Raw genomic sequence first — 27,874 nt, forward strand, 5'->3', positions numbered from 1 at the left:
GAAGCACCCTTGTTTGCCTGGTGTTCAAGGCTTGTCCTGCTCACAGAGTCACTGCTTGCCCCTTGGCACCGTACACGTTTTAGATGCTGGAGTGGAAGAGAAGGATGTAGGCAGAAGTTAGAAGGATAAGCAAAACTAAACAACTGCCTGCTAGAGCCAGCCCGTCAGCAGCAGCGCTTTTTGGAAGCAGCTGCTTCCAAGCAGGATTTGTTCCTCACGTCGGCAGGGTAGAAAGCGGTATAGGTTTTACTGGAGTGCGTTTGTCAGTGTCATCAAGGGGGAAGATCACAGTTTGGGAATTTATTCTTGTATCATCCTGGAGACAAAGCCCTTCACAAGCACCTTGTGCGGCTTTCTCAAGTGTCCCCTCCAGCCAAGGGTTAGTGTCACTCGAGAAAGGAGCAAGCAGTGAGTCGTACTTCCCCGTGGAAGAAGGCTGCAAGCTGCCAAGCGAGCCCGTTTACAGCAACAGCCCCACAGTACAGACACAGCAGCCGTTCAGAGGGTACAGGGTTCACGGGAAGCACCAAAAATGAAAAATCCTATGCTTTTTATTGCAGGTTCAGTGTTAGTGTTTTGGAGAGCACAGCTGCATTAGAGGCAGATATTGTTCCAACTCCCCTTCCCCACGAGACTGCCACAACTCATCAGGCCCAGGCAACTCCAGAAATTGTGCCCGGTTTTGCAGTGCAGACAAGTGTTCAAGTGAGGACCCAGACCCTCATGTGACTTGCCACTGAAGAACAATAATGATCCAAGGCTCGCAAAATGAAAAGGCCAGCACGTTAACTAGCACCCCTTGCGCTGCTGGGAGACACACGTGAGCTTGTTCCCAGCGCCCCGACACAAGGATGCGAGCAGCCCTGCGAATGGGTTGCCCTGAGCTGCCCCTTCTGGATGTTCCGCTAACTTAGTTTTGATAAAAGTCCTTGCTACGCTGTGCAAGAGATGAGAGGCCACTCAATTGGCAAGGAGCTGCTCCGCTGATCAGCTCTGCCAGCAGCAAGCAGTCCTGCCCAGCTGCCTGAATGAAGCACTCCCTTCTGTGCTCTCAGGCGAGTCACAGTCAGAAACAGAAACCCAAAGGCCGTCTCCTCTTGCTGCCCACACGCAGCAACGCGCAGTCTCTATTCCCTTCTCATAAGCTGACAGCTACTTCTTTTTTGCTTTTCTTTCCCTCCCTACAGGGCAAGAGGTAACACACTAAAAAAAAAAAAAATTAACTTAAAAATTCAACACCACCTCATTTCTCCATCTCTCAATTAAGATGTCATCCTCCCCATTGCCAGTGGCCTCTTCTATTCACCTGTAAAGTGCTGGTCAGGTTGATTTTTTCTATTAGATCTCATGGCTCAAGACCCTGAAAACCTCCATGCTCCTACAAGAATAAACAGTTGTGTTATGCCTATAATTTATGGTATTGCCTTTTCATGCATATTTCCTTCTCTTGTGGAAGCCAGAACAGGGGCAGCGCCAGGTCTAGTCATCAACAGTGATGTTGCGAAAGAGATAGGCCATGGACTCGCCATTGTGGATTCGTCGGATGGCTTCAGAGAGAATCAAACTGATATCCACAGTCTTTATCTTGGGGCACTGCAGCTTCTGTACCTCGTGAGGAACTGTGTTGGTTACTACCACCTACGGAGTGCCAGAAAGAAAAGACCATTAGTTGTGCCGCCGATACGCTCACTCTCACTGAACAGCTACCCTAGATTAACTCCACGAGTGGTGCGTACCTGCCGTTTGACAGTTCAGGGGGAGAAATCCTTGTATGTTAGGGGAGGGGAAAAAAAAAAAGATTAAAATAAATGGTCTCCCCCACGTGACAGTCAATCTGTTGAGGGGACCGGCATAACCAGCACTCTACAATAGCCACCTCCACACAGGCTGACGGGTCCATTTAGATCGCAGGATCTGACACGTTTGTTACTAAGGGCGAGGTTTGAAATCTTATCCTCTTAATGTACCCAACAGCCCGTCATCAGCCGGGGGAAAGGGACAGGTAGAAGGTCTGTACAGTGAGAAAGCAGCCACATGCACCCAGCTGCGATAAGGGAAGTCTCCAGGCAGGGATGACTAATATCTGTGCATTAGGGAGAAAACGCGCACAGAGAAGCAGATCTGATCTGAACAAGTATTAATCACACACGCTTTTTTTTTTTTTTAAAAAAGTGAAGAACCAGCTAACTGAAAGCATCTGATGAAACCAGTCATCTCAGAGATGAGCTATGTGGCAGGGGAAGAACATCAGTTTGTGGTTTCTGGTGCCTTAAATCAACCCAGCCACCAGAGCCAGCCCTTCCTCCACAGTCCAGAAAGGAGACGCACCTCATCGATGGAGGATTCCTCTATGAGACGGGGGGCATCTGCTGACAGGAGCCCATGAGTAGCCATCACAAAAATCTTGTAGGCTCCACGCTCCTTCAGGATCTCTGCAGCAGCTACAAAGCTTTCCACATCATCGATGATGTCATCCTGAGAAGAAACAGAAATAACATCAAAACCAGAAGTTTACCGTGCCTGCAGGGCAGGAGTGGATCTGCAAGGTACCACAGCTTTGGCCGTGCACACAGCCAAAATAAAAAATAATCCCTGGCTACTTCAGCTGCTGTTGAGATGCAAGGACAGCCACATGCATGACTTAAATCTGTGAACGCCATTTCCCTAATTTACAGACCCTTTTGCTAGTGTGCAAAACAAATATTGTGTCTTGGAAACAAATTAGTCCCTGCACGTGCACACACACAAACAGAGCTTATCTTCAGCAAGGGGTTTTTTTCACGGCGATAGTAGCTGCATGTTGATTACTTACACTGCAGCATGGCACAGGAAGTATGAGAAGCTCAGCAAGTTTTTTTTGTCTGTTTGGTTGGGTTTTTTTTAAACACTTCAGGAGATTTCTCTGCATGTCCTGGATTTGTTGAGTATTTGTAGACACCTGACATTTGTAGATTCAAGGGAGCAAGGAGACTTCAGGGCTTAAAGTGCTGAAGTACAAAGGGTTTTCAACAGAAAGCTGAAGTAACCAAAGCCACCAGCAAAACCGGAGAAAACAGTGGTTACAATCATGTTCCCACCCCTACACCAGCAGTCCCTTCCTACCCTCTGGGATAAAGCAGCTCAAGAAAAGATGCTGGGAAGAAGCCACCCCCCCGCCTCCTCTCCATCACACTCATACCACAATGATGGCAATTCTTCCTCCAACGTCTCCAACCACAGTTATTGGCGGTTTCTCCTTGGCCATCATCACTAAAGAAGAAGAAAAAAAAGCCCAGGTCAGTTAGCCTTGAGTCAAACTGCAACAGCTCCACCACACAAGAGGCCCAGCCCTAAACTGCGTCTTATATTGGTGCACAGATACAGACACGTGCTTTACATTATCCTGATGCCCACCTAAGTGGGTAACCACTGGTTTAACCATCATTTTCCTCCTTAAATGAATAGCACTGCTGCATAAAGATGAAACTCTCAGTTTCTGTGGGGACCTCGAAGTGACCTCAGAGACAGTAAGCAAATCCAAATATCTAACAGACCCCTGTGCAAGGAGAGCTACAAAGCAGCACCTGGTTTATGAGAAATGTCAGTGACTTTCTTTGTGCTCCAGAACGGGACTTGAAAAAAGGGGTATCTCATGATGGGGAACAACAAATGGGCTTCTCTGAGCAACACCTCTTGAAGGGCGTATGCTTTACATGGTGCAGTTTTTCACCTATTGGACTCACTAGTTCATCTGAAGGATTTGAGACTTGCACTGCAGCTTGCTTGCTTTCTCTCATATCACCAAACACACAGAGCTCTTTCAGAGCGTGTAAGGACCTTAATAATACCTGCTCAGGCAAAGAAAGCTTAAGGAAGTTTGCAGAAGCAAATTTGCTGGTTTGTTTTTTTGTTTGTTTGGGTTTTTTTAAGTGGATTAATGGAAAGAGCAGGATGAAATCCAGTTCAAACTCATTTCTACAAGCTCACTGCAACCGGCAATTGGAAGCAAAAGGATACATTGATGAGCTGTGCTATCTGACACATAGTGAAGAGATGTATCAGGAAATAAGGTTTTACTCCCTCCTGACTCTACTTTTGCACTGACATGGTTCATACAAAAACTACATGTGTAACAGGCTTTACCCTTTATCCCAAAAAACTCCCAGCAGCAGTATAAAAAAAAATAACAGCGATACGAACTAGGATGCACTGAGAGTGTCCAGGCGTAACACAGCCTTCAGATTCACACCGAACAGCAATCAGCCTCTGATACTGGCCAGGGACTTGCTGTCCGTAAGCCAAACCTCTCACTTGCCAGAGGGTGCTGGTTTATACAGTGAAGGCAGTACAAAAACTCCCAGCACAGAAAGGACACGGTAGCGGGCATGCACGTGTCATTAGGTGATAACCTGGGCTGATCTAACCACTGAAGCAAAGAGGAAAATCCAGCATTTTGTAACACTTACCTGGCCCACCTGCACCCCCCCCCCCCCAGATTTTATGCTGTCTACGGGGACTGCAGTGAAGTATCCTACTGAGGCACTTTGTACCCCTCCTCTTTGTAAGCTCAGGTCTTGCCAGGATTCTGGCCACAGAGGCTTCTCAAGCGCCGAGGAGTTTTGGCCCTAGACAGCAAGATTTTTCTCCTTTAAGATAACCTACTTCAATATAATACTTGAGCAGCATGAGAACACAAGCCATTGCCCAGCAAAAAGCCTGTCTTGATATTGATTTCTGCCCTCCTGGGTCACCAAAGCCCTGCACGAAACTCCCCATCCTGCACAGCAGGCTGATCCAGTACTATTCCCACAACTCATCAGTGCCTGGGAATGCTTAGAGTGCAAGCACAGCTGGGTGAGTCAGGCTGAGGGATGCGGTGAAAGCAATTGTAAGGACCACAGCTCCCAAGATTCATGTGTAGAGCTGTTCTTCATATACACGACCTACTCCACAGACTGGTTTTCCGTAAGCCTACCAAAACTGTATAAAAGGTGTCCAATAGTTCTGTTTTGACCAAAGTTTTACTTATTGCTAGGTTTTTCAGTTAAAGTCACGGCTACCTTGGACTTAAGAGTTAATTGCTCTTTGGAGCACAGATTCTCCAGCCTCCCTTGTTATTTTTGAGTCTCCTATCAAATGCAAAGTCACATATAAGTCCTGAAGGGAAAATATTCTTATGAGAAGGAAGAGTACTTGTAATGAACTAGGATTAAGCATCACAAGAGATAAGCAGACCATAAATTTCAATTACAGGCGCTACCTACCTGCTTAGATTAGTTATGAGTTTATTATCTAGTTTGGACAGTAACAAAACTCCTGGCAGGAGCTGTGAAATACCAGAAGGATTACATCTGGCTGCCATCCCATCCTTAGTGTGCATCCACAGATGAGTACCATTTCTGTTTACAACAGCCAGCCTAGGGAAAACTCTTTTCTAAGCAAATAGTGAACAGGCCTAGGGAGCTGAAATTCAGCACTATTTTACTCACAAACACATGAAGTTTCAGCAAATCAGTATCCTTCTATTCCATAAAGGAAGCAGACATATTCCTTGCTATGTTTAAAGGCTAACAAAGCAGCTAGCAACATTAGCAGTGCTTCGCATCTCTTTGTCTGTTTTTAAATGCTGTATTTCAATTTTGATTTATTTTTAAAGTATGGTAGGCAACATGTCGACCTACCCGGATCCTAAAGAGATGTTCTCCCTTTTTCTTGTTCAATTTTCTCTGCAAAGAAAAGAAAAAAAAATTGCAAGCCAAAGATCTACCCACAACCACATCAAATCTCAAGAGAACTGCTCCAATGGGATGAGAGCTTATGCAAGGGTTACTGCGGCCCGTTTCTTTTTCTTCAAAATCTTTGGACATATCAAGATGTGCAAGTCAGAACTGCCACGAGAAGGTGGCTTGAAAAATGAGTCAAATAAAGAACATTTTCCTCCCAGACACAAAACCTCTATTTGTATGTAGACAAAAGAGGGCAACAGAAATAAGCCACAACTGTACTTCTGCCTGGTGTAACCCCTTGGATTATGTATGAGTTTAGGTTAAAAGAGTTGCTGGGTTTTTTTCTGGAGAGTCAGAAAAGATGCTTGTTGTATCTGTAGCTTCTGGGGGGAAAAAAATAAAGAAAAGAGAAAAAAAACAAACCAGCCACCATTTTTATAAAACCAGAATATCAAAGAACACTGAGGGCTGGTGGGGAAATAAATTCATCAGCCAAACACTCTAACCTGCACTTTCATTCTGATGTGGGTAATATACGCCAAAGTACCACGGGTTCAAGGCGAGATTATCACTGGCATGAAGAAACAACATTCCCAGGTGCATAAACCTGTTGCTTTAATTAAGCGGTCAAAAATGGGTTGAGAAATGCTAAAACAAATTCTGTTTGGAGCTGACAGAGTGCCTGAAAGTGATAATCACCAAGAAAAATAACGCTGCATTTACAACAGAGTCTATGAGCAAAAGGCTGCTTAAGAACAAACTGTTTTGTGAAGAGCTAGACCTGGAAGGACAGGTAACATCCCTGTGCCCAGACTGAACAAAGGAAAGAGATGAGGGTAGGGAAGTAGGAACAGACCTATGGTCACTCCAGTTTTTCACCCAAACTCTCTTCCTTCATGACAGTTTGCTGGGCTCTGGGTTTGAAGCAGACCATTAGCTATCTGAATAAAGTACTGAATTTCAAAGCCACTGAAATGATTTAACAGATGGTGCTCCACTCCTTTTCTCGAGGACGAGGGAACGTGCAAAGAGTCATTTGTTAAATGCATTTGTTAAAGCACAGCCCCAAGCCAGCTGCATGTTTTGAGACACAAAGAGCACACAATCAAAGAGAATAACCTCGAAGTGACATCCTGTCTCAAAGGCTCCGATTTCTGGGTTTTGAGTGATGTGAACTGTTGCTGCCACTTTAGCGCAGCACTTTAAATAAAGTGCAATTTGAAGCACCTTCGGCATTTTTCCGTTACGGCTCCATATGACACCAAATCAGAGTATCACATCAGGCTACACTCTCAGAACAATAAATAAGCCATTACACTGCATAACACTCATTAATTAAAGGCACGTGGTCTCTACTAGAACAGAGAGAAAAGGTGCATGCCAGGATGCAGGAGCCCAGCCAATTCACTAGGAAGCCCATGAAGAATGGCATAAAGCGTAAGTCATCGCTGTAGGGCCCTGGGGCTGCTCCCAGACATGGGTTTCGCCTCTCTCTTCTGGCTGTAACACAACTGCTGGGGACCCTGAGCTGCAGAGAGGGAAGATAGGATGCTCCACACCAATCTGGCTGTAGCCCAGAGCAGGATGCTCCACAGTTAGTCTCAGCCACCCTCCAGGAGTACCCCCACCTTCTAACTGCCCAGACCCAGGTTTGTGGTAGCTGAGCCAGGCAGACCTGGAGACCGGTTCTGTTTCGACAACCGGAGGTTTTTCTGGCCGGTTTTGGTGTAAGGAAGCATACAGCTCTGGGTGAGTAGCACGTGTCCTACCTTTCACAAACAACAATACAGGGACATAGCTGAACCCTGCTTCACTCTGCCATCAGACGGTACACCACCGGCATTGCTGGTGATGGTACACACGGCAGGAAGAGCTGATCAAGGGTTTTGCTTCACGTGTCGCTTGAGATGGGAAGACACTTTTCAAATGATTGGATCGGACAAGAAAGGAGGCGTAGCAGAGAGGCTAAGCACAGACAGACACTCACAGCATTGCCATCCCTAACCCTAGCTGCATTTTCACCTCCGTCTGGCAGAGCGCAGCTCCATGGCAGAGGCTGCGACACAACCAGGATGCACTAGAAGCTTACAGACTGCTTTCAGACAGCTATTACCTCAGTATTCCGCACCTTCAGTAACAGAGCCCAGCTCACTCAAAACCAGGTATCTATCAGATTAGAAAACTGGAGAGAAAAGCAACTTTCTACTGAAAGTTTTGGACAAGTTCTCCCCATAATCCACCCCACACCTTGCCGACAGACAGCTACCAAGCCACAGCTTGACTGTTTTACATTTGTGCCTTAGGCATGCAGGAATGTAAGGTCATTAGTCAAGTGCTGAGTTTCTGCAGGAGATAAAAGAAGAAAGTGGTGATACACAGCAAATTAGTTTGTGTTTGGATAGCTGAAGACTGAAAACAATTTTCCACTGGAATCATAACTAAACTGGACAAGGGCACATTTCTGTATGAGCTACCATTTACAGGGCTCTCCAGCAGCACAAGCTCCCACAGTCGAGCTTCCTTAAAGTGACATGCTTGGAAACAAAAATACAGTTGCATCAATGCCCCAGCAGTGGACAAATGTCAGCTAGTGGTATTTTGGAGGAAAGCATCCTCTTCAGGGTAGGAGGGGAAGGAAAAGGCCAAGAGTAACCACGCAAATTCCTGTTTTGTTGGAAGGGCATGAAAAAATCCCCTTGTCAGAAGGGGGACAATCAAGATGAAGTCCCAAACTTCATTGCCAAACCCCACCTGTCCCCCAAGGCCCAAGAGGAGTTTCACCAGCAACATAAGCATTGTTTAACTGATCGTATTATAGTGAGCGATGACTGGGGTAATGTAAAATGCCTGCAGTCTTACTCGCCTCCCCTCCACGACCTGCTCACAAACTGGTTGGATGTTCTCCCTAAACTTAAAAAGACAAGAGGAGACGCCTATCAGTAGCTCTAGCCACTGCCGGTATAATTAAGTTTGGCTGCATGATGGATAGCTCCTTACCACATACAGCAGCATGCATCCTTTCCCACGGTCGCTTCTCAGCCGCATTCACTGCATTCAATTTCTGTCATACCACCATCTACCTAGAAAGCTAAAATCCTCCCAAGAGGGAGCTGAATTTTGATTGTATTGTCGTTACTTGACTGCTGCTGCTGCAGGAATACAAGCAATCCTAAGAGGACAGCATTTCCTACAACACAGGTTTCCACCTTTTTTCTTTGCTCTGTGCTCCCAAATCAGCAGCTTATCAATTGATGGCAAGAGCACAGGAAGAAGCTCAGCAATGATCTCGGAGAACCTATTCACCCTAGCCACACAAACCTCAAAACCTTGTCAAAACAGACACTGGAACATGATCACCTGGCTGCCAAGATGAAGAAAATTTCCAGCAGTAACAACGGCTGCAGCAGGAAGGGAAGACAAAGGCCAGCCCTCCCCGCCATGCTGGGGACAGCAGCCTGTCTCGGTGGCTGTTCCCATGTCAGTTACACTTTTGCATTTCTTTTCTGAGTTTTGTTGTTGAGTGCTGGAAAAGCACCACCTTTATCAGAGGTTTGTCAATCCGACACTGTTGAGTGGGCACAGCCAAGGAGAACAATACTGATGCTCTGCACGGCCAGAAAGAGTTAAATAAAAACCTTCCCCTGTACCTTCTCCTACAACTCGCTGATATCAACCTTTCCATGAGAAAAATTCCACTGGTCCAACTGCCATTAGGTTGGTTATACCTACACAGCTAAACCAACAGCAATTTCCCACCAAACTTTTCTTTTTTTTGCCCAAAGGTAAGCAGAGAAGCTTAATCTTACACGGCAGCTCCAGACCAGGATGCACAGTTGCATTTTTGACCATCGGAGGGGAGTGACGTCCATCATCCATGTCCTGCTCTGTACACTGAGCCTCTCCATGGATCACTGCTAGTCCCAGCCGTAGTCTCTCGGCGTAAGACTGAGCCCTGCAGGACAACCAGAGCACGTCAGGAAGATGTTGGGCTGATGCAACTTCACAGCCCAGTGCAGCAAGCCTCTCCCACACCCAACAGGGCAAGCAAAGGCTGCACCTCTGTGGCTGTTCCCCAGCAAGAAACTTCACTGGAAGTGACTTTTCATTCCTCCTTAATATCCCAAAGCCCACTCTACCCCTTGGCTCCACCACAGGGGTCTCCTGGTGTTCCTCCATATGCTAAACGCTTTCTGAGATGGTCAGGCACCGCTGAAACTCAGGCAGCAAGTCTGATCCTGGCCCCAGGTGAACCACCTAGCTCTGCAGCAGCAGAGACCTCCAGAGTTTCCTCCCACACAGTTGGGACTGTAAAATTCAGCTGCCCATCTGCACCACTACAGATGTCCATCCCGTTTCCAGCCACAAAGGACTTATGGATCAGATTGCTGATCCATTTGTGACCCTCCCCTATTTTTCCTGGTGTCTTTCCCATCAGCCCAGATCTTTTCCAAGCTACTTTTAACCAGCTAGTAAAGCATCCATTTACCTTTTGGCTGCATCAGGAGATTTGGCTACAATAACTGCGTTTCTGTAATCTGGAATCTGGATGTGATAAAAAGTTATTTAAGTAAAGACCTTCTTGCTAGCGAGTAGCTGATTTGATACATGGCTGAATAATCACACCCACTCTCCTTCCCCAGATCCAAATCTTCATTCTGTGGCAAGAAACTAGAGAGGCAATCGCGCTCATTTTCCATGCCAGTATTTGTGTATTCTGCCCCAAATGCAACACAAATAAGTTTAGTACAGGCAATACTGCAGGTCCTACTCTGCACGTGACTGCAGCTCTGTGCCTCCTTCCCTGCTGGTGCCCACAAGTTATGGCCTGGTCTGCAGTGCTGAGCGCAGCTGTCCGAGACACAGGGCACCGCACACAGCGCAGGGAAGGAAGGGGAAGGTGTAGCCCTGGGGGCCAGAGGTATCAAACCCTGGCTCTCACCAGCACACGGAGCCCCAGTGCCCGCACAGAGCAGGCGCTGGCCTTGCGTTCAAAACAGGCGAAGGTGGGAACGTTCACTGTGTTTAACCTACGCTACATGGACTGGCTGTAGCTACTTCTGTCTGCAGGGGAAAGTCTGAACCCAGGGCCCGCTCTCCCCCCGTGTGGGGAAGCCTTGCTCTCACCATGTGGGCATAAATCATCATCTTTTGCACATGGAAAATAAAACCTCCGTGCCCTGCCCCCAGCCCTGCTGCGCTCAGCATTCCTACACTCAGCCCAAGACAAAGTCTATCAATAATTCAGAGCAGTCAGACATCCACCGCAGAACAAAGGGCGAGGGGAGACAGTTTAACAGGATTTAAAAGGTGATTAGAGGCAGGAGCATAAATAGCATCTCTCAAATGGCACTAGCTCTACAGAGAGCAAGCTCATCTTCTGCTTATGATCAAGAGTTCAATTTCTATCCAGGTACAATCATACAAGATGACATTTTCCCACTTTCCTAAGAAACACGCAATAGGTACCCCGTAAGAAAGAATTCATTAACAGAACGATTGACCTAGCCTGACAACACAACCCCTGCATAAGCAGCGGCCCAATGCTGCTATCACATTAAGACGAGTTAAGACAAGTTGATATATACAGAACTAGAGTAACCTCACTTCTTCCTGTATATACTGAAGCAAGAAAGGGGATGCTCTCAGGTTGTCTACTGGGAAGCTGAAGAAGCCTTGAATTTCTTTTTGATGAAGGTCCATGGTGATAATGTGTGTTAAACCTAAGGTAAAAAAAAAAATAGATAACAATTCATTGAGATGACTCCCACATGGCTGGAGTTCCTCGAATATCTCCATTTTCCAGACTATTTTAGCTATTACTCAGACTATTATGCCATGTGATAAAATAAGCGTAAACAGGTTAACATAAAAAGTTCCGAAGACATAATGAGAAACAGGCATGCGATAAGTCACAGCACTAGGCTGACACCGTATGTCAATATGACACTTCTAGGCCACTTCCCCAGGTGCGAGTTACAAAGAAATAAAATTAAGCTGAAGAAAACGAATTCCCCCAGAGGCTCAAGGGCTCAGCAGCACGTCCCCACATCGAACGGGAGAAGAACGGAAGGACAGACGCCCTCTGGGATGCCCAGTAGTCGGATGCACTGCAGCGTCCGAGCCTGCCACGCTGCTGCTCCCTGTGACACTCACCTGCCTTGGCGAGCATCGAAGCCAGCAGCTTGCAGACTATAGAGCCCCTCTTCCTCATTTTGCTCTGTTTGCTGTAGGGGAAGTAAGGGATGACCCCAATGATGTTCCTGGCACAGGAAGTCTTCAGCGCGTACGCCATTATCAGCAGCTCCATGACAGCGGTATTCACATCTCTAGGAGATTTGAAAACCATTCCAAATATTAGTAGGTGTTTTTCCAGTGCAACTCCTTTTCCTTTTATACCCATACCTCTCCTCACCAAGCTTCCAGGCAAATAATGCTACATCTTATGCTAATGTATGCAAGATCCAGACTGTAATCGTATAGCTCCTTCCATCATGCCACAGCACATTACAATCAACTGTTATATGCAGAGGACATGACTCCAGCGTTCAAGAGCTGTGGACCAGAATTTGATTTTGTATTCTAACATGAGGTGTATGATTATTTCCCTCCATCAGCACAACAAAAAAAGGCATTTTTTCAGTTATGTTGGAACAAATGTCACTTCATACAGCATATTTTGAAATAAAATAGTCTTTTAAAGAAGCAGCAGACACGCAGCCAACACAACTTCATCCACACTGGATTTATTAGGGTATTTTTATTTTTAACAATGTAAGGCAGGTTATTTTTCCTGCCTTAAGAAATACTGCATTTTGGAGCAGTACAAAGTCCAGACACATCACTTCGGCGGAGGTCAGCATCTCCACGCTATCTAGCTTATCTAGAGATGGAAGTAACAACAGCACAGTAAATGCTAAATGACTGTTTCTTGAAAGAAAAAAAAAAAAAAAAACAAAAAAGCAACATAGGCAGAACATATCTGTAGACCACTGCAAGGAATACATGTAAAACCCCATTTTCAGTTCGCTTCACCATGATGACTGGCGTGGCCCAGCAGGAGTGTATTAATTTGCATATTAATCCATTTTGAGAAGGGGAAAAAAAAGCCAAGCCCTTTTAGTTCCTTAAAACCCACACCAAGAGACGCTGTCTGCATCGTCACAAACTGACTCGAAACCATTTGGGAACTGAAGAACATGCACTTCAGAGAAGACAGAGGCACAGACAATCCTCCTACCATGCAGACACCTTTGCTTGGGGGCTTTCAGCATGGACAGCCTCAAATGACACACCACTTCCCCAGACTGGTCCCCAGGAGGGCAACGCTGGTGGTGGCTCAGCTGTGGAGCCCACGGTGACAGAGCAGGGGCTGACTGGGCCATCTTTCCACACAGCAGCAGAAGGAATAGACAGCACAGAGCAGCTTAAGGCTCTGCAGAGCTTTTTGGACGTTACCCAGACATTGCTCGAGGACCCGTTTTCCTCCTGACCACCAGGGACGGCTTCCCCAAGAGCTCAGCGATACCGTTTTCCGAGCCTCTGTCTGTGTGACCCGTGACAAACTTCTAACCATTTCCATTTCTCCATTGCTCCCCCTTCCTGCGGAAATTAACCTCTGTTTCTGCCTCTTCATTTGTGAGCGCTCTGGGTCTCTGTTCTCCTGCTGGCCCCGCCAGCCCTCGCACACAATGCCGTTTAACACACAAGAAATCTTTGTTAGCTCTGAAGCACCCAGCCAAGAATTACATAAAACATAGCCCCCTGCCACGTAGGACAACGAGCAAACAAAGAACCGTTTCTTCCCTTTGGTGTTTGAGCTGTGCCAGTGGGGCCACGACAGGAGAAAAAGATGCTACTATCAGTATTGTATAAAAACAAAGTGGCCAAGTTTAAGCCTATTTAAAGTTTATCCCAGAAATTCAGTATTTTCCCTCATTATTTTTCAAATTACTCTTTAAAAAAATATATATATATATTCACATGGAAAGCAGATAGAGAACAAGACTGCTCCTGGGAGAAAGGGTTACCACTGATATCAAAAGGCACCAGCAGTCCCAGTGCTGCTGTGGGACACTGGTAGTCGTATCGATGGAGAAATTACTGGAGGAGGAGCACCTCTCAATATTCAAGCAGGACCCCACGCTGGACTCCGGGAAGCTCCTGCAGACCAGCCGGCACAGGCACTAGGCAGAGGGGGATGCGTCTGTCACTCCAGCAGGGCCCAGGGTGGGTGGGCTGGGGGGGGGGGGGTGTCGTCGAGGCAAGGAGCACCCTCCTGGATGCTTTGCGCTGAGCCAGCCGTCACCCTGATCCGCTCCTCCTTCAAGGGGCGCTGACCTGAACCAAGGGCCCGGCTTGGGCTGGGGACTAATTGGGGGAGATAACATCTGCAGTGGAACCCCAGCCACAGCACTCCAGAACGGGTACCCAGGAGAACATCCCAGCCTCCTCGCTGCCCTCCCCGCCTCCTGCCTTGAAGCTGTGCTCACAGTTACTGCTGGAAAGCCTGTGCCAAGACCGCACATGGGGACCGTCAGCTCATTACCAGGACATTTAGAGCCGGCTCAGCTATCCCCCATGCCCTACTTACCACCCCTCTCCAGCACCCTGGAGCCTCCCTCGCTGCTCCCCATCCCTGCCTGAGCCATCCCTGGAGATCCCTGTTCTCCAGGCTGAGCAAATGGCTTATGTGAAGCTGCCAATCGACTTTGCAACAACGAGCACTGACACTCAGCACTAGAAGACTCCTTTCACTTTTAGTGTATCACTAAACCACCAACTCCTTCGTTTTTCTACAGTCTAAACATGAGCTATTTGGTTTTCCCTCATACGAATGCTAGTCCACACACCAACAGTCTTGGACGATACCTGTCTCTAACTTTTTTAGTTCTGCTATATGCTTTTTGGACAGGGAGCTTGTATCAAATATTCAGGTCTTTCTGGTCTCTCTCTGTGCATTTAAGATGCAGACTGAATTCACACTGCAGCATATCAAGGTTGTTTCCCTCTCTACTCCTTTCCTACTAAGTCCTACTATTTTGTTTGCTTTTCAAACCGCTGAGTGCAGAAGTCCTATTCTCAGATTATTCAACATAGTTGTTGTTTTTACTCTCCTGAAAACCTCCCTGAAACCCACTGCAAAACTGAGATGCCCTTGAACCTGTCCTCTCAAGCAATGCAGCAAGGCACAGCTGCAGCTTAAGAATAAAAGATGACTTGGCTGCACAACGGTGGCTCCTCACCTGGAGGGCCTTGAACATTTTGGCTAAAAAGGATCCATTTCTTGGCCCACAACATTGAATTCAGTTTATGGAAAAACAAGGGGATCAACAAGTTAAAAGCAGGGGAGGTTTTCCCCTCCCAAAACTATTGCTGCCCCTAATGCTATGAGTTATCTCTCTCTGAACACCTTATCTGTTTTATGTTTACACAGCTCTCAGTTACAAATTATTTCGGAGAACTCTCTCACGAGGGACAACAGAATGACACTATTCACCCAAAACATAATCCTGCATCAGTGGATTTTCATCTTGCAGAGATTTAGTCGCTCCCTGAGGGATGAAACACTTCGAGCATCTCTCTGGGGAGAGATGAACTCCAGAAAAATGTCTCAGCCTGCAGGAGGAACTCCAGAAGTGAGCAAGCTGATCTTGTAGTCCTACTGATTTCTTTAACAACAGGCCAAGCATTACAAACAGGAAATGAACTTGAATTCTCACTGGGCTCTATTTCTTTGGCAAGGAAGGAAAAATTCTGTTTCAAGGGTATTCTGCTACCTGCTTGAGCTCTGGTACTTATTAGTTCCTGTGATCTCCAAAATCTGAGCAGAATTTGGTAACTTGGAAAAAGCTATCAGAGCAGGAACATCCTTGTTTTGCTAACTGTGCAAAAGGCATCCCATCAATACCTCATCTCTGAAAACAGCACCTCCCCTACTCATAACTGGTCATTTTGCAGTTACCATTTGTATGTAGGCTCCTTTCCCACCATCCTAGTGCAATCTCGCTACGCTCTTCCTCAGCCAGCGAGCAGCAAGGTTCCTGCTGGTTTTCTAGGTCCCTGGTTACTCGCAGCACTATTTTCCTCTTACTCCAAGGCCAGAACAGCCCAAAATAAAAACCAAACAGGCTCACTTAAGAAAAGACTCAACATCATTAAGAACTGTAAGAGTACAGGAGGGAAGCTACGGGCTTCCACCTGAGTTCAGTTTTACATCATTACAGTGAAAGGGGAAGAGTAATCCAGCCTGTAATGAAAGCAATAGTGCTGTTTGTTGCTGGCTCTGCTGCTTGGTAATTGGAAGGCAGAGGAAATTACACATCCTAAAATGGAAATGCCAGTCAGAAGTCACCAAGCAACTGAGCCTGCCAGGACACCAACACACAGACCAGGGATGTTTCACTTGAAGCCATCAGTCATAGCTGTTCTCGCCTCAAGTGACACACTTAAGCTATTTGATGGGAAGCTTCTCAGTTTGCAGTGGCACAAGCGATCCTCTGGGAATTTTAACAGCTTAACACTATGCGGTGCCTTAAACGTAAGGCAAAGCAATGACAACGCTAGAAAGAGACTGGTTATCATGCTGGCTAATGGCGAGCAAACCTATTGAACAATCTGCTGAACCAGAAATTCAAAGCATATCACAGCTGTAAAACTGAGCCACGAGTCCCTTACCTGGGGATTGTCTGTATAATGAAGATATCCTGTCCCCGGACGGACTCTTTTATTTCAACTCTTGTTTCTGAAGAGAATTGAAAACACAGTCAGTTTTGTTTCCAAACATCAGATTTACAGCGATAACACACCATGTTTTAGCAGCAACTTTGCCCACTGGACAGGGCAGAGGAGGACTTGCTCCTTTGCCCTTTGTGCACATACACACACTACACACGCAGATGAGCCAAATGGATTTTCCAAAGGCTGGTCCTGAGAAGTAAAGAGCTTGCATGACATACCAGTGAGTTAGTTGTATTCACAATGCAAAACCAGGCTGAATAGCTGTTCTCTTACACGTAGAAGACAATTACCTAACTATCAATGAGAGATCCTTTTCACTTCTCCATGCTGAGTGCTGAAAGCTGTCAATACCACATTCATTAGCGAACAATGAACCACCCAAAGCAGAACAACCTCTAGTTGGCCCAGTCAGCTCCATACAGGCTGGATAGCCCAAGGCAACACCAGCAGCACAGAGTTCAGAAGGAGAACTCCCCAACTTCGCTACCCAGTTCCAAGACATTTCAACAGTGACACGAGCTGGAAACCCAGGTCTCTGCTGAACACAATTCCTACAGTCCCAGACTCAAATGCAAAAGCCAAGCTCCAAAGCAGCTCTGCAAAGCCAAAGCAATGACACCAGGTTTCCTGAGGTGCCTGTCTTAGCCACTCATTCCCTACACAGCCATGAACTAGAGAGCAGGGATAAGCGAAAGGAGAGAAATATCTGCCCAGCTACCAAATTCAAAGTCTAATTGCCTGGGCACTGGCAGTAGTAACCTTAAGGGACTTTGCTGAAAGCAGACTGATTTGCTGTGCAGTGATGAGGAACGACTTCAGACCTTGTAGCAAGCAACCCGATTTAAAACTAACCCCAAAGGGCAGCGAGCTCTCCCTAGCGTGAACACAACAGGAAGCCAACCATAACCATACGCAGCCATGGCAGCTTACACACCACGTGGCCTGCTCCGGCTGTAAGAGCAGCAGCACTGTCAAAAGCCTTCATGCCGAGCCAGCGCCATTTCCATCCCTTCCTCTCACCTGTATCGGCTCTCTGGTTCTAGTCTCTCTTGCAAATAAGGTAACCGAGATCTTGAAACAGTAAATGACTCTTAGCCACTGAACTCTATTAGCCAATATCCTTGTGTTTTAGCCCAGCATCTGAAAACTTGCTACATTTAAAGAGATGAAAGCAAGCTGCAAGAGGCACGCTCCCCATCACAGCCCTGAATTTGCACTCTTTAAAGCAAGAGGACAGGTCCTTGCTAGGGCAGCTGTAAACTGCCTGTGGCAGGGGATGGCTGGGAGAAGGGTATGATTTAAAAGTTTGCAAGGCAGACACTTAGAAAGCAGGCCATTACTTTTAAGCCTGGGAGATGTTTTGCTAAGCACATGAGCGTGTAAGATTTTGTAGCAGCTAACACCGGAGGTGGGACTCTCCTTTAGATGAGAGTTAGCTGACAGGCAGGCAAACGAGATAACAGGGGAAAACAAGGAACACATTTAACTGCTTTGTCCAAGGTCAGACACAAAGGTTTAGCACTGCCAGGAGCAGCAGTAACATCACAGCTGAATCACTGCACTTACTAGACAGGTTTGGCCAATGGAGTTACCCAGTATTTCTAAGATTACCTTAAAACAGTTGCAAATAGTAAAGGTTTCTCTTACCTCCATTGGTTTCCTGATACACCACAGACTTCCCCAGCTCAGCTCCGAGACGCCTGGAGAGAAAAAAGGAAATTAAAAATGAAGGAGCTCAGCAGTTCATGATCCAAAGCAGAGACTGGACCAACCATTACACACCAACAAAACACAGCATTGCCTAACAGGGAGCTGAGCGCGCCAGCCAGGCTGCAGAACTACATGTCCTCCCCTTCCCTGGGGGTCTCCTCCCCTCCGAGGTCCCTGGGACATGCTGCTCTGCAGCACGTCGACGCTGTACTCGAAGAGCCAGTCCTTGTACAATTGACCAGAGGCTGCGTCTCCTGATGGCAAAGGACATCTTGCTAGCCTATGCAATGCCACCTTAGGCAGATCTGTTGTGGAACTAAACACTAATGGTTTACTCAGACTTGATTAATGGCAACTGAGTCACTTTTTTTGACTCCCATGGCTTTTTTTTCCTGCCCAAACCTTCCTTCTGAAATAACTCAGCCGACTGAAGAGACTTTAACTTAGAAAAAAAAAGTTTTCTGATTTTTTCAAATTACTCCTTCCTCTTCTGAAATGTCAAACCCACAGCACTCATCACAACAAAGATTACAGTCGCTCCCCCCCTTTTTTTTTTTTAATTTTTTTTCTTATATAAGAAAGATTCTTTTTGAAGAGCATTTTAAAAGGCTCCAAAAGGCAGACTATTCCCTCAGGTGACACTTCTATATTTAACTGTACTGACAAGTAATCCATTAGTAAGTATTTAGAGGCACATGTGCTTTAACTGTCAGCCTCAGCTGAGAGACCCCACACCAGTGAGATGCTTGGGATAGGTGTGTTGCTGCAACTCAGCTCGCTGGAGCACAGGGCAAGTCCCTCCTCTCTTCTAGGGTCTGCTCGGTGGCCATGCCCACATGCTGGATTAGGAAACAGTTTATGCCTGCAAAATACCTTTGTTCAACACGTTGATTACAGCGGTAGTTTCCTGTCTGCACATATACTGTGTTTACCTGGACACATGCGAAAATTTTGCGAATCGGGACCAATCCTAAAAAAAAAAAAAAGCCCACATCTGTCCCTGGCTCTCCCCCAGTCTATCACCTTCAGCAGTCGGTCTCTCTCCATCTCCTTAGCCACAGACTCAGCCTCGTACTTAAATTGTCACAAAGATACGTTTTTTCAGAAGTCAGTGAGTGAGACAGCCCGACACTGGCGTGCTGCCGGCCCACCAGCAACTGCTGGACTCAGCTATGAGCCCACAAGCTGGAGGTCTCAGCTAGAAGCTGGCCTGGAAAGCGTGCCCAGGACAGCTGCGATAACAGATACTCGAATGCAATGTGATATATTTGCTTAGCTGGCTACAAAGCACATATTTGGCACACACACGTTCCTGATTGTGTGTCTGGCAGCACATTTTACCATGGCTGGGGCTGGCAAGTAAACTCCTGCATTGAGAATCATACGTGCGAGACTGTAACCAGCCCGGCTCGGGTACTGACTGGAGCATCACTCAGGGACCGTGCAGTCCAGAGCAGGCAAGCCACCCAAACCTCTTATTTGGCTTCTCTCGCCAGCCCCACTGGGTTAAAACTTGCAGCTGCAATACAAAGGCATCCTCAGTACCTTCAGTATCTTCGAAAAAGAGCTGGCAGCTGGTCAGGCAAAGGCAAGCCCGGGGACCCCAGGGGTAGATGCACAGCAAAGGTGAGTTTTGCAGATGGGATCCATCGAGCACTTACTGCCACCCATTGGGATCCTGCTGTCTTTCCGATTACAGTCAGGCATTTGCAACCACTAAGCTTTGGCCTAATCGCTGCCAAGGCATCCAAGTCGAAACAAGCTCAAGAATCACACACACACACAAAACAAACCAGTGTGTGGGGAGAAATGTTTAATGACTCACACTTGTTCCTCCACAACTGCACGGCAAGTCTTGCAAGCTCCCTTTGGAGGCACGTGCGCCCTGACTTCACTGCAGACAGCATGTTCCTACCTCACTACTGGGAAAAAACCTCCATTAATGAGATTGTGCAAGTGCCTTTAGTCAACCCTGCATCCCATGGAAGGAGGGAAAGCTTCAAGAACAGTCCAGCTGGACACATCTCAGCTGAACACCCCTTGGAGGGTGGCACTTCCCATGCTAAGAGGTGACAAACAAACACAGCGGAGGTTTGTGACGCTCTGCGAGGATGTAGCTGGCAAGAAGAAAACAGAGCCCAGTGGTCCCCTATTCAGATCGTACAGCAGCAATGCAGTTTCTGTGCCTGCTGAAACAAGAAATCGGAAAGGCAAGTTTGCTCCCCGATGGAAAGAGGGACACTACACAGCTCAGCTTGTCAAACCTGGGTGCAGGTAGCAGCAGCAGATACAGTAAGCAGCTGCCAACTTAAAGGAATGAGCGGTAGTAGATTGTTCTGGTCAGACAATAAATCCCATCTCTGCTCCAACTGTTGACTGCGAGTAAACAAGAGGGGCAGCAATGAGAACGATACGAGATAAAACTGCCCATAAAAGTCATACACCAACCCCGCCTGCAGCGCTCTGCAGTCCTACGAGCTGCAGGCATGGCAGAAGGACTGACAGGCAGCTCCACCAAAGCAGTTCAGGTATGTTTACCCAAGGGGCACACCTTCCACTAAATCCATTTCTGAAGGCTTTGTGTAAGCCGAGGCTTCAGCCGGTGAAGGAGTCTGATAAAACCTTGATTTAGTCAAGGCTATTAAAGAGGGGACTGTTTGTGCAAGTCCTGTTGTAAAACACCGAACTCCACAGGACTTGTGTCAAAAGGGAGATCTGCACCACAGTCAAGGGCAGAGCACGGCCTTAGCCACCACGCAGCCTGGGAGCAACCATTTGTAACAGAGTTCAAAGATAAATTCCCCCTTCCTGTCACCTCTCCCTTTTTTCCCCTCCATCCCCAGCTCTTTTCTCTCTAAATCCTCTCTATGCAGAAGCTCCCAATTGCTCGTTGCTTTAGGCGATAGAGGAATTAAACTGACAGCAAGAACTCAGTTTGCAGTCGGCTTCAGGACTAACAGCATAACTGTACGAACAGGGGTTATCACAATTACCGGATCACTTGTCTGCAGACGTGAGATCTACACTAGGAAAGAAAAGGCTGCCACTACAGGTAACCCAGACCACACACCCCTGCAGAGAGATACAGTTTCTTCTGGCAAAAATAATACTTTAGGTCCTGTAGATAAATCACATCTCCAAGCAAAACGAGCTCCATCGACAAAAGCCCTGCTGTGTATTGCGGTATTTGGCTACAGAGAGGTGGGGGCTTTTGCCGATAATGAAATGTTTAAGACTGGAGAACAGTCAGGCTGATTTTACAGTATTTGCAGAAATCTCACTTGTTAACCGGCGCCGAGCAGACATCAGCGCAGGAGTTCACTTCTGAAAGCTCCCTTCTCCATCCAAGAGAGACAGAAACTCAGTTTGGCATTGTTTTTGTTTTTAAAAGCAGTAGCCTTCAGAACTGGGATCCGTTAAAAAAGCTACGCACATACAGTCCTGCCAAGCTCAGTGCAGAGGGCTGGGCACAGCGGGATCAAGGTATTACTACTCCAGGCTGCTCCCAGCTTTTAAAGTTTTTAACACCATCTCAGTGTAAGCTTTCCCTGTGTGATCACTCACTGCTCCTGACGGGGAAAGCCCTGCTCCTTGCTCTGCTCTGTCGTCCTCGCACCAGCTCCATCACTAAAGCGACTCCTCTAGGACCTGGTAGCACCTAAGAGAAAAATTCTCTTTATGGCTTTAAAAATCCTACTCAGAGCAATTGGCCAGTAAAAGTTTATATTGATCTGGAATATCTCTCTCTGCAACGATGAGATAACTTTCCGCAGTCTCAACACATGCCAAGAGGATATTAAGCTGTGGATACAAGAGTGTTTATAAAATCTGTCTCAAATTCACAGCCTAAGTGTGAACAGCTCAGAAGTCACCTATAGTTTAATGAGGAAGTGACACGCTGCAGTATTTTAGGCAACACTACAAGGTTGTGTTAGACTGTACTTCAAAATGCTCCTCTGAAGACTGTCAAAAACCACTGTACCAGGCTCTTGAGACAAAAGACAGTCAGTTAAGAGACCTGAAGTTTAGCTGGATCAAAATTCAAGAGGCAAGTGCACTTGCAGTATTTCATGCCATCAAAGCATGTTTTAGTACCGCTGGGAAAGGCTCTCAGTCCGGGCTGCATTTCCTTCTGCCACTCTTGTGACAAGCACCTAAAAGCATTTGTAAAGTTATCTCCGAAGGAAGCTTCCAGCCAGCTCACAGTGCAAACATTCAACTTGAAGAGAAATCTGCATACAGACAAAGCCCTTGACTATGATATGATTTTATTCTGGCAATATCCTCTTCATTACAAACACTGTCACTGGTCTCAGCTCTGCAAATACCCGACTCTCCCCACACCTACAGACTCCATGAACCGCTGCAGACTCCAGGAGCTGGAGGTGACAGCAGAGGATCTGCTCCGTGCTTGACCGTGGCCAAAGCAAGCCACAGCCTGACTTTGAATTGCTTTTCCAACTCGAGCAAATCTTTAAATAAAGATCAGTCAACTGGTCCAGCTAGCACGGTGGCAGCTCTACGGTGTATTTCCTAATCTCCCACTTCAAGAACAAGCCAGGAAAGGGAAAGGAAACAGCAGCTTCCTGGATACAAGGCAATATGATTGTTCAAATATCCTTAGAACTATCTAAGTTCTCCTTTACCTCTCTCCATCCACCTGGCACGACTGGATACTTGAAGAACAGTCCTTGCTGCTCATCTGCCACTGGTACCCAGAGCCATCCAGCACTTGCATCATTTGTTCCAGCTGTGCCAAAGCCGTGCAGCTTAACTACCGGCAAACACCACGCAGATTTTCCTCTAGTCCTACCAGTCTGCTCCTCGTGAAGGAACTTCCCCTAAACCTGGCACTGGCCAGCACAGAAAGCTACCACGCAAAGCCAATCTGCTCAGCTACATTACATGCTCCATCTAAGCTGCACAGAAAATCTCAAAGCCCAACTGCTCCACGCTCACCCTACGCCAGCACCATCCCCCACCTGTAACCCTCTCCAACTACACTACTTTTTAGCTGGTTATTCTTTTCCCTCTCCAAAATCCTCTGATGCAGTTTCACCCTGTAGTATCTGTTAGCCTCCTGCCACAGCGCTGCATCTTCTGAGATGGAAAAGAGTTGGTGCCACCTCCTCTCCTCCCGTAGCACCGCACAAGAGCTCCTTCCAGGAGGCAAGAACAGGGTTTGGAGATGGGAGAGCAGCATCACAAGGTTACTGTGATCTGACTCCCCTGTGCCATCCTCTCACGCGCTGGCAAGACGACCTAATGAGGAAGGCTGACATTACTCTTCCTCCATCACATCAGAAACTCTCCTTCAGCTGAGGGAGGTTGCTGCAAGTCCTCCTAACATATGGCCTCTTCCAAAAGCAGGGCTCACCTCCCGCTCATTCACAGAAACCACCACCCTGGTTTTAGTGTTGTGTACCCAGCTCCCTACGACCAGGGATCAGAATACAAGTCTCCATCTTTGCCTCATTACTACACGTTGTTTAGCCTCACGGCACTGCTTTTATCTTTAGATCACCAGCATTTTCCGTGCTGCAAACCAAATGAAGGTCTAGAATACTCACATCCACAGTCTGCAATGAGTTTACGATATTATCATGTCCCACATAACGCAGACCTGCGGAAGCGCTGGGGAGGCATTAGCGAGCTTCAATCAGCAATCCCCTCCAACCCAAACACACAAGCAGGGCATGGAATATAACATCTGTACCCTCTGTGCCGAATACTGCAGTCAGAGGGAGATCTAAATGCATCTGTTGGACTCTGGAGATTAAAAAGACTTGCTAGACCTCCATCCCCCCAGCAGCACACAAGGCCCATTAGGGATCAGCACCAGTCAGAGAAACTATCTTTCTCCCCTGCAAATGCAGCTTGTAATCAGGTGCCAAGTGTCCTAATTACAGCAGGAGTTTTCTTTCCATCTGGGAAAGAATTTAAAAAAAAAAATCCATCCCTCTCAATTTATAAGATACAAGTAAACATATGGTTTTCTTTATGTTTCAGTGGTCCTGAATCTAAGGAGCATCTTTATTATTTAAAGTTTCACAAGGTATTTGGGTGCTGGCTTATGAGAACATCTCCTCTCCCTGCCAGACACTAACATAAACAAAAGCTCTGAAAACTCAAAGTGAAAGTTAGACTAACCATTTAGTCACTCATCCTATAACCAGACAAGAATGCATAATGGGAAACTGTAAAGATCGGAATCATGCCAGAATGCCACGCTCAAAGCCTGAATCAAAAGCAACTCCGGAAGTTTTGCATTAAATGAAGGAGGAGACTGAACAGCCTTCAGATGTCTGGTTTATGTCATACCACTTCTCCCCAGGCTTGAGATTTTTAAAAAGGATAAGCCAGGACTCCTCAAGTATTGATTTTAACATCATACCTACAAGGCAAAGAGCAACAGAGACTAGATGGACAAGTGTCTCAAGGGGCCCTACTCCTAATATTGCGTGTTGTTTTAAAGTTCTTTTACTACTTATACTAAAGGTCATAAAAAAACTTTAAAAAGAACGCACAATATTAGAGGACAGACTCACCCTTATAAGACTGCTCCAACTCTATTAAAAGGCGCAACTGACCTCCCCAGCAAAGTACAGGCTGGGATGTGACACAGTGGGAAAGCCAGCAGTCACGCATCTTTTGCAACCTGAAAAAACAAGGGATGTATTACAAACATGCTGAAACAGCCCCTGAGCTCCTAAGGGAAGTCAGTGCAAAACAACTGCACAAGATGCTGAAAATACCTTTATTTTTGGGAGACTTTTTACTGTGGGCAAATCCGTACTATTAACGGTTCCAGATTTTGCATGCCCCTCCAACAAAACCTCATCTGCATATAAGGCTTCACACCTTTCCATTTCAGAGCCGTCACTGCTCCCATTTTACGGACGGTAAAGCTACATGTCCTTAAGTCTCAGTTTAAGCAGTAGCTGCGTATCACGCTGTTGTGCTCGTACCACCACCAGAGCATCCAACTTCCTCGCTGACATTAGAGCCAAGGCAGAAAGCCCACATCGCCTCTATTAAAAGTTTACTTCGTGAAGGACAGCCAGGAGGTCACCCTCTGGATCCTGCCGTCATTCACCCTCAGAGCATCACTGGGAACCCTGCAGAGGGTTACAGCAGCACATCACACAGCCAGCTGTGTGTGCCACAGCCCGGGGAAGCCTGCTCCGCGTCTCTTCTCATTACATCTTTAAAAAAAAGTGAGTTATTTTTAAGACAAAGAGCAGACAATAAAGATTGCCCATTTGCTCTTTCAGTCCCGAGAACTTGGAGCTCATCCCCAGGGGACTTCTGTTATGTTCTGTGTTGACGCAACAGGACAAGCCTTGTAAAACCATGTCCCATCTGTTGCAGCAAAACTTACTTTTTTATATACAGAGACTTTGTTTTCAGAGTTGTATCAGTGAAGGGAAAGTGATAAGGAACTGACAAAATACAGCAAAAATACATGAACCAAAAAAAAAAAAGCTTTCCACTCCCAAACACAAGGATTTCCCTCTCTGCCTCACACCCAAAGAAGTCCATCGCTATTATCCAACACTCATCCCAACCAGCGATCCCAGCCAAACAGCCAAGTCAGCTTCGCGGGGATAATTTGTGCTAAGGATTGAACAAACTGTTTATTAAGCTAGCTGGACAAATAGCAGAATGTTTGTCCAGTTTGAGGTGGCAGCACACCTGTATTTAGTAACGTTTCCAATTTAAGCACACCCTTGGAGACAGGAACAGGCCAGCAACTGCCTAAGGGGTAGCAAGGATACTATCTGCTGCGGCAGGCAAACAAGCACTGAGACCCCTCGATTTTGGGAGCAGCTTCCTATGAACTGTAGGTGAGAAGAAGCAGAAAGGAAACCCAAATCCTGCTTTAGGATGACGGCTCCCCAATACCCAGCTGCCTGTCTCAGAAAAGCCCCTTTGGCTGGGAGCGCCCCGATTTGAACCAAACTGATCCAAAACAAAAGATCAAGTGTTGGGGTAAACTCAGTGCTCCTCTGTGCAGCAAGAGCCCCATTTTGGAGCCAGCTGTTACACACCTCCTTCAGCAGGACCCAGCGCATCCATCCCTGCCAAGTCAAGGTCAAACACTGCCCAAATCGATGGGCTGGGAAAAAAAAAAAAAAAGGGGGGAGGGGGGGGCACACTTCTATCCCTAAACTAAACTCTCTTTTGTTAGCATGTGCTGCCCACCTCTCCTACCCCACCGAAATGCAGATTCACTAATCCACTTTGGTTAGTGCAGCTGCTGGTGTTGCACCGAGGTCCACACAGGCAACGCTCCCCGTGCCCCAAGCAGTGAAGCTGTTGAGCACACCAGGTCGCCAGCCCGTCCCCACAAAAAAGCAGAGGAGAAAGTTCTGAGCATCTCCCAAACCAGTCAAAATGCTTTCTGAGGTTTGTTCAGCCAAGTTGCACCTTCTCCCTCCCCAAAAGTAACAGCCTTTGCTGCAACCTGGCCTTTCCAGCATTGAAATGGATGTCAGAGACGCAAGAGGCAGAAAGCAGCTGGTCCATTTTCATCGCTGGGTCAAATTGAGTTATCGGGAGGGATGAGCCAGCACCGAAGAGGAGAAGGGCAGAGCTGCTGAACACTCTCAGTGCAAAACCTCTGCAGCAAAGAACACCTTTGGGCTTGGGAAGGCGGGAGGATGCCAAAAGCCTCTCCAGCCGCTCTGAAGAAAGCCTGCCTGCTCGGAGGAGCTCTGGGAGGAGGGGGAAAGAAACTTGAAAGAGAGGGAACTTACTCCGTGATCCTCTTCGCCAGCTCGGTGCAGGCTGCCGTGGAGTTGGCCGAGAAGACCCGGTAGCCACTTCTGGCTGCGTTCATCGCCAAAGAGTCATGCAACCCCCGCGGAGCTCGAAAGTGAGAAAAAACAGATTTATAAGGCAACAACAGCTTCCGTGGCATCCTTTTCTTCCTCTCCGCCGCGATCACCGCCCCTTAAGGGGTGGGGAGGAAGAGGAGGAGGGGAACCCTTCCGCTACCTATGGTCTTGCTGGTCCGCTCCTATGGCAAAGTATAAAGGGAGGGGCGGAAAATATGACTATTAAAATAAAATGGAGCGGCAGCAGCCGGGGAGGGGGGGGGGGGGGGAGGAGGGCGGGCAGCGCGCTGCCTGCAGAGCACCCCTCACCCCCCCCAGGAGCCGGGCCTCGGGTAACCCCAACCCAAACCCGCCCCACGCTCACCCAGAGACACCTCATGCACCAGGGGAGGGAAGACCTCCAAAATGGGGGGGGGGGGGGGGGGGAAGGGGGGGGGGCGGGTAGCAAGGCAGAGAAGGGTTCCCTTGGCTGGGGAAGGTGGGGGTGAGCTGAGGGGGCCGCGGGAAAGTCGGAGAGGGGGGGCTAGGGGGTTTCCCTGTGAGGCAGCAAGGCTGGAGGGGAGGGGGTGTCTCTGTGGTGGTGGGGGAGGTCCCTACGAGGCCGGGGGGGGGGTCCCCTCCCGCTCCCCTCACCCAGCAAAGCGAGTTCCGCCACGCGGCTAGAGCGCCGCTCCCCTCGGCGGCCATCTTCTCCGCGGGCAGAGACCGCCCCCGCTGCCATCTTAGGTGAGGGCACAGCGGCCGCGCTCTCCCCTCACAGCGGGAGAAGGGTATCAGCTACTGCCCGAACAGCGCCGGTACCTGAGGAGGAAGCGTGAGAACGGCGTAAACTCTCCCTCCTCGGGGCGGTGCACCGCCGGCTTCCCGAATGCGGTTGACAGC

At 47.5% G+C, this 27,874-nt stretch overlaps 1 protein-coding gene across 2 annotated transcripts; it reads right to left on the reverse strand.

Annotated features, from left to right (window-relative positions):
• Positions 1-508: 508 nt before the first annotated feature.
• PRPSAP1 (phosphoribosyl pyrophosphate synthetase associated protein 1) lies at positions 509-27,874 on the reverse strand. 2 transcript variants are annotated; one of them, XM_076353679.1, is made up of 11 exons: positions 27,794-27,874; positions 26,912-27,023; positions 18,090-18,142; positions 16,380-16,446; positions 11,859-12,031; positions 11,310-11,425; positions 10,192-10,247; positions 9,512-9,657; positions 3,179-3,249; positions 2,329-2,475; positions 509-1,638 (listed from the first exon to the last, which is right to left on the reverse strand). In XM_076353679.1, exons 2-11 carry the CDS (start codon positions 26,992-26,994, stop codon positions 1,480-1,482), a joined length of 1,071 nt encoding a protein of 356 aa, XP_076209794.1. In that variant the 5' UTR covers positions 26,995-27,023; positions 27,794-27,874; the 3' UTR covers positions 509-1,479. The 2 variants fall into 2 exon arrangements, with proteins under 2 accessions (XP_076209794.1, XP_076209792.1); XM_076353677.1 differs by lacking the exon at positions 27,794-27,874 and adding an exon at positions 27,626-27,713.

Source organism: Aptenodytes patagonicus, chromosome 16 (genome assembly GCF_965638725.1).
Source record: "Aptenodytes patagonicus chromosome 16, bAptPat1.pri.cur, whole genome shotgun sequence".
In the NCBI taxonomy this organism is placed as follows: domain Eukaryota; kingdom Metazoa; phylum Chordata; class Aves; order Sphenisciformes; family Spheniscidae; genus Aptenodytes; species Aptenodytes patagonicus.

What these genes read in the sequence shown, in the direction of transcription:
- PRPSAP1 (XM_076353677.1), bottom strand. Translation starts at nt 27,713, where the DNA reads ATGGCAGCGGGGGCGGTCTCTGCCCGCGGAGAAGATGGCCGCCGAGGG. An exon ending in TTCGATGCTCGCCAAGGCAG is followed by an intron (nt 11,426 to 11,858) that starts GTGAGTGTCACA and finishes TTTTTACCTTAG; the next exon opens with GTTTAACACACATTATCACC. An exon ending in GAAGAATTGCCATCATTGTG is followed by an intron (nt 2,476 to 3,178) that starts GTATGAGTGTGA and finishes GTTTCTTCTCAG; the next exon opens with GATGACATCATCGATGATGT.